The following is a 14,636-nucleotide window of genomic DNA, read 5'->3' as shown; positions in this document are numbered from 1 at the left end:
GGGAAAACACGCAATTTAGCAAATATTTTAAAACACAGATGTTATCTGTTTCCAAGTTTCAAAGCTAGACTACTTTGCAGTTATAGTTCTCTGTTTAAGATTCTTTATCCTTATTTTTGGTAGGCTTTTTCTTGTGAAACAAACCAAAAGCACAGTATAACTACATGACATGCATTACATACTTAACTACAAAAATGCAAACATTAAAAAGTAAAACCTGTCTTAAAATGCCATAATAGCAAAGTAGGAGTACAGCATCTTATGGGGTATGAGAGATGTATGAAACGCAATACAGAGTTCTAAGATAATCATTAACTGACCTGCATTTAACCAGCACAGTTTATGAAAAAACAACATGTCTGGGGCATGCCTTTTTCCTTCAAACGTATACTCAAAGTTCCCTTCCAACTTCCTCCTACACTTTGTACAGAAACTATATGCCGAGATCCAAATCTGATTTGGGAGAAAGGAAATTTCTCAGCAAGAAAGCTGCATTTAGTTTTTAAAGCTGTTCGCCATGAAGTGGCCAACCTCTGTGGGTAGATAATGAAAAACAGAGAAACTTTCCCATCAGAACAAGAGACTTCAGAAAACACATTTCTTACTGCCTGTTGCAGTTCTGATAGTGTAGTCAAAACAACTCTTACAATCAAACTTTACACACTGAGAACTGGAAAAATAACTATGGCTCAGTCCCAACAAGGCAAAACATTCATCATAATATTGCTGCTGTTTGCTGGGTTTTTTTTTAATGCTAATTGATTTGATGCTAATGCTGTGGTTTTTCCCATGCATAGATCAGGCCATACTCACCTCAATGTTGAATTTCTATTACAAATCAAAATGGGTTGAAAATACTGAGATTTCCTGTAGGATAAAATGAAGGCCTACAATGAATGTGCTCTCTAAGGGTCTAACTAAACTTGTTAGGATGCACCATTAACTTTGCAGTAATCGCCAAATTAATCCAATGCTTGGAGTTCTGAGAAGCAACTAGAGAGCTACGTAACATCTCAAGATTCTGGCAAGACTCTATTATTTCCTGTCCTACTATGTAGGCTTTTTTCTAGCTTGCTCTGGGGCTAACAAGACTTTTATAAGTCTACCACGAATGCTTTTTTTTTTTTTAAGACTTTAGTAGAAAAAAAAAAACACGTTTAGAAACCTGTAGCATTCTTACTAAAATTGTCTTTCTGAGGATGCATAGGTTGTGGAGAGGAGATCCAGGAGCAGCCCCATACATTATTTCAATGTTTTACAGCATAAGAAACCTTCTTGGAGGATCTTCCTCTTCCTTTTATATGACTATATTTACCCCAGCCTTGTCATAGCACAACCATTCTTTCACCCAACGACTGGATTTAGCTCCTTCCAAAGCACAAATGAGCCAGATCAATCATTAGACGAACGAATCCTCCTTAATGCTCTGTGACAACACAGGCCCTTGGGAGGAAGAGACAAGGTACCAGATAGATGCCCAAAGAAAATAAATGCAAAAACCTCAATCATGAAGACAACGCACAAGCGTTTCTACAGTTAGAATATTAATGTATCAGAGCTTTTGACTTTGTAAGAGTATTCAATGTGTGAAACCGGAAGGTTAAAATCCCCCAAGAAATAAGATTCAGAAAATATACATACTTATCCAAAGATGGTTCCTGAACAAATGGGTAGCATGTAGTTAAGTACCTAGGAAAGACACCTGCTTCTGAGGGTTCTGACCATGCCACAGTTACCGCCGCATGTTTTGGAACAAATGGTTTGACCTCTGCTGACAACTTGATGCCCTGAGAAACAAAATGTTTTTTGGCTACACGCATTTGGAGATTAATGCTATAAGTGAAAAATACTCATCCTTGTGAGTTTAGCTGTCACAGGAAAGTGTTAGTTTGCTCTGTTCTAACAAAACATGCAAAACAATAAAGCTCACTGAAAGAAAATGGAGGAAGAGGGAGAAACAAAACCAAGGAAGTCTAACAGTAATGTGAATGCTCTGGAAAGTTACTTCCTTTAATCCACACATTTATGATGAAATACTCACAAAGGTCAGTTACAGAAAGGACAGAGGCTTGCTTAACACAAGATGCAGTAAATGATAATACATGAATTCTTACTTTAGTTTTGAACAAAGAAGCTAAACCTCATAACATATACTAGCACTACTGCAAAATCAAACTCTGGAAGTACATAATAATGGCTTTGTGTACATCTGTATTTTAAGGTACTGTCTCTGAAATGAATACTTAGTTATATATCCTTCTCATTTCTGGCACAACGTAAATCTATTAAGACGAATTTTCCATTTGTTCTGAATTACCATGAACTTAAACTGGATATGTATATATGGAAGGATATTGAAACGAGACTCAAAGTATTTATTGCCATTACAGTGTTACACAGCTTTACTCACCCTACTTACACGCCACAAGTAATTCCTGTAGTTGGTTGTGTATTTTAGGGTGACTGACACACTATATGAAAACTGGGATTTTTTTCACCTGTCAAAGCCAATTTCAATAACTGAGTAACACACAAGGCTTTTAAAAATACTCGAATGGTAATTTCAGTGCTGGAGCATATAAACTGGACTCCCTGCATCCTCTAGTGGCTCAGCAGTCACTTGTATCATAAACATTTAAAGAGCTCTGACAGCGCAAAGTAAATTACAAATAACTATAAACTCTTGCATTTCTGAATTTACCAGGCAGAGTCAAATATACAATGAATACCCACTGTAACGGTGACGTTACGTAAAATGTGATATTTGCACAGTAAAGTACACTAATAAATACGAAAAGCATAAGCTTGGAAGGTAATTAAAGCAAAGCAGTATCGAACAATTATTGAGAATACCTTATTCACTAAACACGTAGTGTATTACAGGAAGCAAGTATGATTTCAGGCTAATCACTAACTTTAAGGACCCCCGAGCCTGGCCAGGAAATAAGTCCATGTGCAATGCAACGCCGCTGTTACCGGTTAGAATTTGTGCACCCATCTTGAAAGCGACTGGGATGTCTACCTGCCCTTGCAGCAGACACCGCGCTCTCTCTGTAAGACGTGGGTTTCATACTTAGGCTCACGGGAAGCGCTCTCTGGGGTTCCCCCTCCCAGGTGGTGGGGAGGGACTCGCCGTGCATCAACCTGAGCCGCCCTCCCCCCCGGTTCCGCCCCTCCAGAAGCGTTCTTCTGCCCTGTCCTCAACCAAAGGCTGACTCAAGGCGCGGTGCGAGCCACCCGCCCCGGCCCGGCCGAGGCCCGTGGGCAGAGGGGGCGCTCGGCCAAGCGGGGCCGCACGCAGCCGCCTCTGCGCGGGCAGCCCCCGGCCTCCGCCAGCCCGGCCGCCGGGTGAGGGAAAGGCAGCTCGCCGCGGGCCCCGAGGGCGCTGCGGGCCGAGGCAGGCCGCCCACGGCTCCCACGCCGGGCGGAGGCGGCGGCTCCGCACCTCCGTTACGCAACAGGCCGGGAGGAGTTGGGGAGGGAGCGGGGGACTGCGAGGAGCTGCCGCCGCCCTTACCTCGCCGCCTCGGCCCGAGCCCGGCCGCCTCTCCGCGGACATGGCGTGGGCGGGCCGCGGCCCCCGCCCCGCAGCCCCCAGCGCAGCCCGCTTCCCTGCCACCCCGGGCGAGGCGCAGCGGCGCGCCGCGATGACGTCACCACCGAGGGAGAGAAGCAGCGGCGCGTCGGTCCCGCCCCCGCGGCCCAGGCGGCGAGGCGCATGGTAAGCGCGAGGAGGGCCGCCCGGGCGCGGTGCGACCGCGGTGCGGAACGGCTGTCCGGGAAAACAGCAACCGTTTGCAGCGCAGCCACGTAACCTGCGGCCGTGAGCTGGAGGAACCAGCGAAGAGCAGCCCCGGCCCCGGCAGAGTAGTTGAGGGAACAGGTGCAGACAGGGTGTGGGGCTCGATCCTGTCCCAGCTGTCCAGCTGATCGTCGTAGGTGGGCATGCACAGGCGACGGACCAGCAGGAAGCCTCGTAAGGACCACCAGTGGCAGTGGGACATCAAACAACAGCCAAGACTCTGGTGCCAAAGCCCTGGGGAAAAACACGGCTTAAACACAGCTCAGCAACGTTATTACTGATGGTTCTTCTAATTAAGGCGTCTGCTCAGCATGCAGAAAGCCCCACTCTACGGGGTAAGAGTATGAAGTCTTGCACTTGAGCACTGAGAACCTGTTACAGACCATTTGACCACCACAGACATAACAGCTCTAGCAATATTAGAGGAAAGACCACAAGTGTCATTTTCCTCCACAGATTTGGCAGGTTACTTACTTCTGCCCATCATCATGATCTTAATCACAAGCGCGCATTACACAGGGAGACCGCGTACTTTGTCAGTTCAAAACAGGAATGTGCACATAGCTCCTCGGCCTTCCAAGTCCTACAGAGATGTAATGCTAGCTTGCAGTTGAAATGAACCAGACACAACCATTAGTACTATACACACTTATTCAAACACCAAACATACTGAAGCACCTTTTAAAAAAATAATCTGATTGTACGGCTGTTAGTATAGGGTCTCAAGATGCCACAGTGACTATTTTGATGCAATTTATTACTTGCCGGATAGAGTCCATCCAGCAGCTCACCTTTGCTGGTACACAAAGCAAACTCCTTCCTAAAAAAGGGCTGATCAGAGTTTCATTGTATTAGCCCTGACTTTTTTTTTTTTTTTTTAATATGGTGAGGAAACTGAGTTCATGCTGCCCTACAACCAACAGCTCCTTTTGTCAGATGAAAAGCACTCAGTTTACTTGACAACACTTCTAAACCGAGACTGCAGACATAGAGTACAAGCTAGCTTCCCAGATAAAACAGGATGCAAGACAGGAAGTGCAGGCCAAAGCCCCAGACTAAAAAGTTTGCAGCAGAAAGATAAACTGGTACTACTGAAGTAAAGCAAACAAGCATAAAAAAATATCTCTATGAAATACTAAGTACTATTTAAGACCTTCAGACAAGTTTATAGCAAGGGACCCACAAGGATCACATCCAACTCCTGACTCCACACCAGGCAACCTCGAAGTTAAACCGTATCTCTAAGAGCATTGTCTAAACACTTCTTGAACATCAAGAGGCTTGGGGCCATGACAACTTCCCCAGGGAGCTTGTTCCAATGCTTGACCACCTGTGACGGATATACTTGGCCCCAAGCTGTACTTTGGTTTGGGCTGACCGAGGAGCAACAGGCCTCACGCCCTGTGGTGAACCTGCCAGCTGGAAAGCCCCTGGCTCACCTACAAGGGAGTGAAGATGCCTTGGAAAAATATTTCAAAAGGTGGTTTTGGAGCCCAAAAATGTAAGATAACCAAAGTACAGAACAAGATGACAGAGTTAAAATGAAGACATCTGTCTTGTCTACACTATTGACCAGCAGCCAAGTACTTCACTCTATAAATATTACCACCAGGATGGGCCCAGTTTGAGCTCTCCCTGAATTGCAGCTGGACTGCATACCAGGTGACTCTCCCCTTGAGCACGGACATCTCTCAGGGTCAGAGTCCTTACCTGAGACTAAACCATCTTTCCTTACCCAGGGCAGAGAGATCCCTTACTTGTGACAGATCCTTGGTAAGTGACTGATAGCATGCCAAATTAATACTAGTGAAACATTACTAATCCATGTAGCTACTCAGCATGAATTATTATAAACTTTGTATAGATAGTTCCATTAGACACAAACCATTGTCTGAGACTAAGATTGAACCTGACCACACGTAGGCGCCATAAAGTGTTCAGAAAGCAAGGGAGTCCACTCTGAACCTTGTGACTCAATGGGAGGGTCTTCCTTACCCTTTTGCATCTCTGGTCTCTGTGCAAATCATTCTTACTCAATTTAACTCAGTTTTCCTTTGTATATTTCTTCCATGCAGTAATTAATCACAGAACAGTAGGGGTTGGAAGGGACCTCTGGAGATCATCTAGGCCAACCCCCCTGCTAGAGCAGGATCACCTAGAGCAGGTTGCACAGGATCACATCCAAACAGATTTAGAGTATGTCCAGAGAAGGAGACTCCACAACCTCTCTGGGCAGCCTCTTCCAGTGCTCAGTCACCCTCACAGCAAAGCTGGTTTTTTTTCTCATATTGAGATGGAATGTCCTGTTTTCCAGTTTGTGCCTGTTGCCCCTTGTCCTGTCGCTGGGCACCACTGAAAAGAGTTTGGCCCCATCCTCTTGACATCCTCCACCCTTTAGATATTTACAAGTATTGATCAGATCCCCTCTCAGCCTTCTCTTCTCCAGGCTAAACAGACCCAGCTCTCTCAGCCTTTCCTCATACAAGAGATGCTCCAGTCCCCTCATCATCCTCACAGGCCTCGTCTGAACTCTCTCCAGTAGTTCCCTGTCTTTCTTGGAGAGCCCAGAACTGGACACAGACCTCCAGACGTGGCCTCACCAGGGCAGAGTAGAGGGGGAGGATAACCTCCCTCAACCTGCTGGCCTCACTCTTCTTAAGCAATACCCCAGAATACCATTGGCCTTCTTGGCCACAAGGGCACACTGATGGCTCATGGAGAACCTGTTGTCCACCAGGACTCCCAGGTCCCTCTCTGCAGAGCTGCATCCCAGGTCAACCCCCAACCTGTACTGGTGCTTGAGGTTATTCCTCCCTAGGAGCAGGTCCCTGCACTTGCCCTTGATGAATCTCATTTGGTTCCACTCTGCTCAGCTCTCCAGGTCTCACTGACTGGCAGCGCAGCCTTCTGGTGGATCAGCCACTCCTCCCAGCTTAGTATTGTCAACAAACCCCTCATCCAGGTCATTGATGAATGTTGAACGAGACTGGACCCAGTACTGACCTCTGGGGCACACAGCTAGCTACAGGCCTCCAACTAGACTCTGTACCACTTTGCACAACCCTCTGGGCTCTGCCATTCGGCCAGTTCTCTACCCACCTCACTGTCCACTCATCCAATCCACACTTCCTAAGCTTACCTATGGGGATGTTATGAGACAGTGTCTAAAGACTTACTGAAGGCAGACAACATCCACTGCTCTCCCCCTCATCCACCCAGCCAGTCATGTCATCATAGAAGGCTATCAGATGGGTCAGGCATGATTTCCCCTTGGTGAATCCATGTTGACCACCCCCCCCAATAACCTTCTTTTCCTCGACATGCCTAGAGATGACATCCAAAATGAGCTGTTCCATCACCTTCCCAGGGATGGAGGTGAGGCTGACTGGCTTGTAGTTTCCTGGGTCCTCCTTCTTGCCCTTTTCGAAGGCCAGAGTGACATTGGCTTTCCTCCAGTCCTCAGGCACCTCTCCTGTTCTCCATGACCTTTCGAAGATGGAGGTGTGGCTTAGCAATAACATCTGCCAGCTTCTTCAGTGCTTGTGGGTGAACCTTGCCATCAAACTTCTTGAACCTTGGTAAATCACTGTTAAACTTTGTTAAATTCCATCTAATTTATTGAGCTGTCAAATTTCCCACATCAACTACAGAGTCCCGTAATTTGAGCATGTCAAAAGCTAGTCTGAGTATTACCTATCACTGGCAGCTTTCTTTTCAGATTGCCAGCAGTTCCCAGTTCAAATCAGGGTTAGGAGCTTTGGCCTGTAGGGCAAAATAATTCTTAGAGAAACAAAATAGATTCACTAAGTTAATTTTTTCTGAAGTAGGTACTCTTAACATGTTAGACAATTTTTTTTCTCAGGCGAATTAGAACTCTAGACACTTAGGTTTTATAAAGCATTAAAATAGAGTTTATTTATTTATGCCTACTACTAAACAGGTGAGCCACTGGATTTGAACATGCTACACTTCAGCAGAAAAGCTGAGTGCAACAGTTATTAAACACAGGTAACAAGTGATCATCTACTCAGGACATGCAATATGTAAATTTTAATAAAACAAAATTCACTGACAAGTCAGATAGGCACTTACGTTAACAGTGAAGAAGATAACTTTATTCTTTGAACACCATAGCAGCCTACTTGGAATTCCATTTGACTGAGCTTTGTTGCTGCAAATAATACAGCTCATGCACAGGTATGGAAGTATGATTTGTACATCTTAAAGTATTCACTGAATACTACCAACATATATACACTCATATACATAGTTCCAGAAGATGACTAATAGACAGTGGTTCATTTCTGCTCATCCTTTGGAAGAGGTCTTCTGAAGAGAAGAATATGCGGTTCTGCAAAAATAAGATTGAACAAAGTGTCAGTCTGTCCCCTAAGTCTTGATTACAGGGATTTCTTCCATTTAAGAAGGCTTGAACAATATTTGAAGTTTGCTGTCAAATAATAAACCAATTAAGATATCAAGTCCACAAATATGGCCCCTACTACAAATGTGTAGTATTTACAGACCAACTTTGCAGTAACCTTACAAGAGTCAGATAGGTGCTTTTGAAAGTTTTATACCAAATGTTGTCAGTATCATAAACTTAAGATACTTACAGGAAGGAAGTATTGTGGAAAAAAAAGTATTTTTAGTTAGTATTGGTACTAACTCTGTCTCTTTACATTAAGCTATTTCATGAGCTTTGTAACCGTAACTTAGACTAACAAACTGCTGATGCTGTCCTTGTTAGGTACATAGTGTCAAGCATCAACAAAAGCCAGCTTACATTATTACTGATCAGACTTAATTGTAAACTCCTCCAAAAAAGCCCAAAGTATCAAAGGTGCCCAGGTAAGGGAAACACTGGAAGGTTACGCTAATTCCTTCCCCTAGTTCTTCTGAAACTTGGAAGTCCATGCTGCTGCAATTCATCTATCACCAGTTACTTTTTATTCAGGCTTGTCAATGGCAAGTAACCTTGAATGGCTGTTTTCAGTACAGTCCTAGTTGGTAGTTTTAGGGCTTCACACCCCATTAATGGAATGACTGGTTTTAAGTGCTGCTTTTAGTAGGCTGTGTAACTAGAGTTCAAACTATACTGTAGACTTTTCAGAGCATTAGTACAGGACCTTGTCTACATGGGGATTATTAAGTTTTTGTACAAAAGTAGGTGTGTCAGCTTTGTGATTTAAAGATACACTGCCACATAAAATTTGGTTCAGTCACTGAGATACTAACATTATTCAAAAACTCACAAGAAGCCTATTTCTATAGGCAGAGGTAGGAACAGTTCCTAGTCTGGCATGTTGTCTACTGATAGATCACACATACCTAGGACACCACTAGCATTTTGCTGTTCTGAGAGCAAGATGTGAAGGTTTAAAATAAAGGCTGTTATGTTGCCTTTGTTGCCAAATGGCTGAAATAGCAAGGTGATAAAGAGGAGCAAAAACATTCAGTAGTGAATTCCAGCTGGATTCCACAGCACAAGCAATTATGCGCTACACAGTTCAGTTGAGCACCAGGCAGTTGATATTTTAGACTCTTTTGTTAATCTAATTCTATTCGAGTGTGCTTACCTGGTGCATGGATCATATAGTGAACCCAGCCAAGACTCTGCTGAACACCAAGTCGTCTCCACTCCTCTTCAGACATTAGATGAGATTTTGGCACTTGTTTTGAAAGTTCTCTTGGCAGCATCACATGTCTGTAGAGGTTTAATAATTAAACACATTCTAATGCTTATGTCTACACTGAAAGACAATAAGCAAGTTCAGTTATGAATACTAGCATTCTATATAAGGAAGCCTAGGGTGCTAATTGATACCACTAATTTGATTATGAAACATCTGTGCATAATCCAGTTTTATATTCACTTTGTCTACTAAACATTACATCTGTAATGCAACTATATATTGAAAGAGTCACTAATTCCTCTGCATGCTCTAATCATGTTACTTGTATAGAAATACGTGTTCCTGGCAACTGGCTGTCACATCAGCTATTTGAAAAACAAGGATTCTGGACTTTTAGAATGATTGATAACATCACTTTTGTTTGTTTCTATTTTGCATTTTGTAACCAATAATATATTTTCCAGAGACTACAGTACTGATTTAGAAGGACCGAACACTCACACCAGTTAAGAGCCTGATCTGTCAGCTGAGGAGAAACATACAGCCTGCTCTCCACATTTGCAAGTGCCTTTATCACTTAATAGAAAGCAAAGCATTCAATCTTGGTTTTGAGATCATAAGAATCAGCTGGTAAGAGGAACACTTAGATCTCTACACAGAGGAAAAAAAATAATCTGATTCATAGTAGCGCTTTCAAGTAAGCCTAGAGGACTGAACTTTAACAGTATCAGTTATAATCCAGAACTGACTGGTGCTATAGCATAGCTTTGAAAACTAGCAGATAGAGCACTGTCTCGAAGGCTTTACAAACTACATTTATTAGTACTGTTTTGACGTGGCCTTATGAACTGCCTTCAAAGCAGATGCGTTAATCAAAATGCATGCTTCCTCCATTCAGAGCTCGAATCGAAACAGTACGAGACGTTACTCTTCGCTATGTAGAGTACGAACACACGAGTTTGAGTTCCCTGCTTCATTCAGCTCCGTATGGCATCTAAGCGAGTGAGGCGGGGGGCCCGATGCAGCGCGGCCGGCCCAAGCCCTCCTGCCCCGGGAGCGCCGCGGCCCCTGCCCTGCGGTTACCGCTAGCGCCACCAGCGGGGCGGACGGGGCTGGCCGCCCACAAGCGCTCGGCGGCGGTGGCCACCCGGGGCCGAGCGCTCACCAAGGCCACCTCTGCCACAGCAAGCTCTCCCCGGCCTCCGCTGCTTCCGTCAGCGCCCGCTACCTGGGGCCTGCGTTGCCCGCTCGCCAGACGGTCGCCCTGAAAGGGTCAGTCCGGACCAGCAGTCGAATTGCCCACCCCCCTCCCCCAGCTGGTCATAAGCTACGCAAAAACCCACCACGAAGAGGCAAGGCACGGCCCCTCCCCGTAGGCTTTAAGCCCCTCCGACCCCACGGAAGCCAGAGCCACGGGCGGAGCTTACTCCCTGAGGGCGTCGCACAAGCCCCGGGAGAGGCGCCTGGCCAAACCGCTCCCCCCCCCCCCCCGAAAGGGCCGGCAGGAACCCCTTCCTAGTCCCTTCAGCCGGCCCTCCCGCGCTCCCCCACAGCCTCGTACCGGTACTCGTACTGTTCGTCAAAGTACTTGTCAGAATAGTAGATTTGCTTGTGCGCCATGGCGAAAGGCGGCGGCGGCAGAGGCAGCAGTAAGGGAAAGACAGGCTCTCCGCAGGAATAACCCCACAGACTAACCGCCCGCTTCCGCGCCCGCTCAGTTTGAATCTAACAGCTCAACTCTTACTGGCCCTTGCCAAACACAGCCAATAGCGTGCCGCGCCGCCGCGCCCGCCGCGCCGCCGAACGCTCGCCCTCCCGCCAATCCCCGGAAGCTGCAGGGGGGTATTACGTAAGGGAGAGAGCGGTGACGGTTGGGAGAGCGGCGGGGCGGGGCAGGGGCGGGCGTGAGGCGCAGGGTCGCGGTGATTGGCCGGCCGCCGCCGGGGCCGGGCTGTTCCAGCAGTTTCCAGACTGTACGGGGGCGGGGGAGGGGGAGGGGAGGAGGGGGAGAGGAGGGTGGTTGGGGAGGGGGAGGGGAGGAGCGGGAGAGGAGGGTGGTTGGGCCTGTGGGGGGCCGGCGCCCTGCCCCCTGCTGGTGTCGCCGTCGGCTTGGCGCGGCCCTTGCGTTGCAAGTGGCGCAGTGCTGGCTGTCTAGGGGATTGCTGATGGCGGGCAGCGGGAGGGAGCCTTTCTGGCCTCTTAATAAAGCCTCAGGCTTAAATGAAACGTGTGCTGTGCCCTGGTGTCACTTTTGCACTGCACACGCCAGGGTCCGGCAGGTTTTGTGAACTCATGGTATGCGGGACTATGGTTACTTCACAAACACGGTTGCTCCCCTGACTTGAAAGGCCATGGTATTTGTAGTACTTCCGTGCTGCTTGCTCAAAGCACAGACAGAAAATGAACATGGGGTGCTGGTGTGTTGAGAGCCGTGTGGGGTCTGCGGACAGGATTTCAGCTTACGCGCATTCTTACCCAGCAAAATAGCATGGTAAATACATTGATGGTGAAAAATGAGTAGCAACTTGGCAGGATTTGATAAGAGGCACTGCAGTTCCTAGGATACAAATGTTAATTATGGCATCAGGCTTTTTCAGTAGGTAAATACTGAAATCTGCGCTTTCCTGGATTCCCATGGTATATCTTGGGTGTAGTTGCCCTATGATGAGGTAAGCCTAGTGGAAATGTTGCCAGAAAGGGCGAGGTCACCTTCACTTTCTTCCTGAGATCTGTCCCCCCCGCATCCCCCCAGGCATGGTCCTGCCTCCTCTCCTGTTGCGCCTCTGTAGTAAAAAGACTATAATTTTCTGTTTTCATAGTGCTACCAGAAACACAGGTATTGTCTGTGAATATGTAATACATCTGTCTGAAAACTTTTCTGATGGGGAAAAAAAAAATCAAGGCCATGTGAAGCACAAGTGCTGACGCACATGCATGAATAGGGATCATTGCTTTTAGCAGCATTATTTTTACAGATACTGCCACCTGATGTGTTAAATGCTTAAGTTTAAGTCAGTCTCATGCCTTATAACCATTAAAAGGAGCACTTACATAATTCAGCAGTAATATTTTTCTCTTAACTGGACTGAATCTTAGGGCATGTTGACATAGGTCATTTGCAGGCAAAATGAAGTCAGTATTTTTGTACTGCTGTAGTTAAATGTGTGAAATTTCTTTTGGTAACAAAGATCAGCAGGAATACCAATTCCAGTATAATTGTACACGTACAAACTACCTCTGAGTTTTCTAAGGTTGGATTATTCAGAACAAGAGTATGGGGTTTTTAGCTTAGTTTCAGGTAGCACAACTCTTATTTTTGAATATTTAAGGTAGAGAGTACACAATAATTTCTGTTAGGAAAGCTGTTGTGTGATAATGGAAAAAGATCAAACCACCATGACAAAGGGGTTCTGCTGGATGGAAGACGTTTCATCTATGTGCCTTCTTTATAACCTTTCAGCTTATTTTATGAGTATTGAACATGAGAGAAAATTGACTCAGAAGTGAAAGCCTGTAGTCCCTTTAAAGAAGTTTTCTTTCTATTGCAAATACTCATACCAAATCATAATTTTGAAGAGGATTAAAAGGATCCTTGGGCAGATCTGCATCCAATTCTCTTTGAGATCCGTCAGATTATTTTGAAAATTCTAGCTCCTCAGGATTGAACAACCGTATTTGTCAGGCAACTGGTAGAGCTAACAAAACTGACATTCTGGTTTTAGTAATCCAGGGTTAGGAAATCTTAGTACTGGAGTGCCATTTCAGCTGCTTCTTTCATAATTTCTTTTCCCTGATGACTTAAAAACATTGGTGAATGATAAATAATGCAACAGTACTAGGAATTTGTTAAGTTCCACTTAATTTGTTAAGATATCCACTTTGATATCTTTTTTTCTAAAATGAAAACCCTATTGTCACAGATATTGTTTGTAAAATTACTGAAATAAAGTAATAAGCTTGCTAAATGGTTAAGCTTGCTAAATGGTTAAGCTTGCACATAAGCAACAAGAAAAGCATCAGGAGTAGTCAGTATGGATTCACCAAGGGGAAGTCATGCTTGACCAACTTGTTAAACTTCTGTGATGAAATGGCCTGGCAGAGCCAGGGAGAGAGCAGTGGTTATGGTCTGCCTAGATCTCAGTAAGGCTTTTCACACTGTCACCCATAACATCTTCATAGAGAAGCTGTGATGTATGGGCTGGGTGTGCAGTGAGGTGAATGGCTAGGTCCAGAGGCAATCAGTGGCGCAAAATCTAGTTGGAGGCCGGTGACTAGTGGTGTATCCGAGGAGTCAATACTGGGCCTGATCCTGTTCATCTTAATTAGCGATCTGCACAATGGGGCAGAATGTACCCTCAGCAAGTTTGCAGATGACGTGAAACTGGGAGGAGTGGCTGATATACCAGAGGGTTCTGCTGCCAGATCGGTGGGCTGAGAGGAACCTTGTGAAGTTGAACAAGGGGAAGTGCAATGTCCTGCACCTAGGGAGGGACAACCCCAGGCACCAATGCGTGGTGGGAACCACCCAGCTGGAGGTTGACTTTGCAGAAGCAGGGTCAGGCAACGTGGGAGCACTACAGGGATGCTGCTCACCTTTGTAGGGAGAAAATTTGTGCAGCCAAAGCTCAGTTAGAGTTGAAGCTGGCCAGTACTGTGGGGGACAATAAAAAGGGCTTTTTAAAATACATTAATAACAAAAGGAGGACCAGAGAGAATATTGGCTCGTTACTTGATAAGAACGGTAACCTTACAAACAGGGACATAGACAAAACAGAGGAGTTTAATGCCTTCTTCGCCTCTGTCTTCAACACTGATGACGGGCTCTGGGACCCCGGTTGCCCCGAGTTGATGGACCGTGACTGCGGTGATGATAAACTCCCAGCCGACCTCGAACTTGTGCGGGACTTGCTGCTCCACTTGGATGTGTACAAGTCCATGGGGCCTGATGGGATCCATCCCAGGGTGCTCAGAGAGCTGGCTGATGTCATTGCAAGACCTCTCTCAATTATTTTTCAATAGTCCTGGGAATCTGGAGAGGACCCAGTTGACTGGAAGCTGGCAAACGTTGTTCTGATCTTCAAGAAGGACAAGAAGGAAGACCCTGGTAGCTACAGGCCTGTCAGTCTCACTTCAGTGCCTGGTAAAATTATGGAGAAAATTATGCTGGGAGTTGTCAAAAAACACCTGAAGGACAATGC

General features: G+C 45.8%; 2 protein-coding genes across 14 annotated transcripts in view; both read right to left on the bottom strand.

Annotated features, from left to right (window-relative positions):
* SECISBP2 (SECIS binding protein 2) overlaps positions 1-3,643 on the bottom strand; it is a 28,322-nt gene extending 24,679 nt beyond the window's left edge. For 5 of the 13 annotated variants that reach the window (XM_054809026.1, XM_054809027.1, XM_054809034.1 and 2 more), the window contains exons 1-3: positions 3,518-3,639; positions 1,642-1,787; positions 814-867 (exon numbers count right to left, since the gene is read on the bottom strand). In XM_054809026.1, coding sequence (XP_054665001.1) covers positions 814-867; positions 1,642-1,787; positions 3,518-3,559 — 242 coding nt within the window. In that variant the 5' untranslated portion in view covers positions 3,560-3,639. Of the gene's footprint in view, positions 1-813; positions 868-1,641; positions 1,788-3,517 lie in introns of all 13 variants that reach the window. The other 8 variants (XM_054809031.1, XM_054809035.1, XM_054809032.1 and 5 more) reach the window with 5 other exon arrangements.
* A 4,058-nt stretch (positions 3,644-7,701) lies between these two features.
* On the bottom strand, positions 7,702-11,258 carry CKS2 (CDC28 protein kinase regulatory subunit 2). Its single transcript, XM_054809874.1, has 3 exons — positions 11,000-11,258; positions 9,382-9,509; positions 7,702-8,153 (listed from the first exon to the last, which is right to left on the bottom strand). The coding sequence occupies exons 1-3, from the start codon at positions 11,056-11,058 to the stop codon at positions 8,101-8,103; spliced, it is 240 nt and encodes a 79-aa protein (XP_054665849.1). The 5' UTR covers positions 11,059-11,258; the 3' UTR covers positions 7,702-8,100.
* Positions 11,259-14,636: the final 3,378 nt, after the last annotated feature.

This window comes from Grus americana, chromosome Z, assembly GCF_028858705.1.
Source record: "Grus americana isolate bGruAme1 chromosome Z, bGruAme1.mat, whole genome shotgun sequence".
NCBI lineage: Eukaryota > Metazoa > Chordata > Aves > Gruiformes > Gruidae > Grus > Grus americana.
The sequence above is the reverse complement of the archived record's forward strand: the minus strand, read 5'-3'. Positions and strand labels throughout refer to the sequence as shown.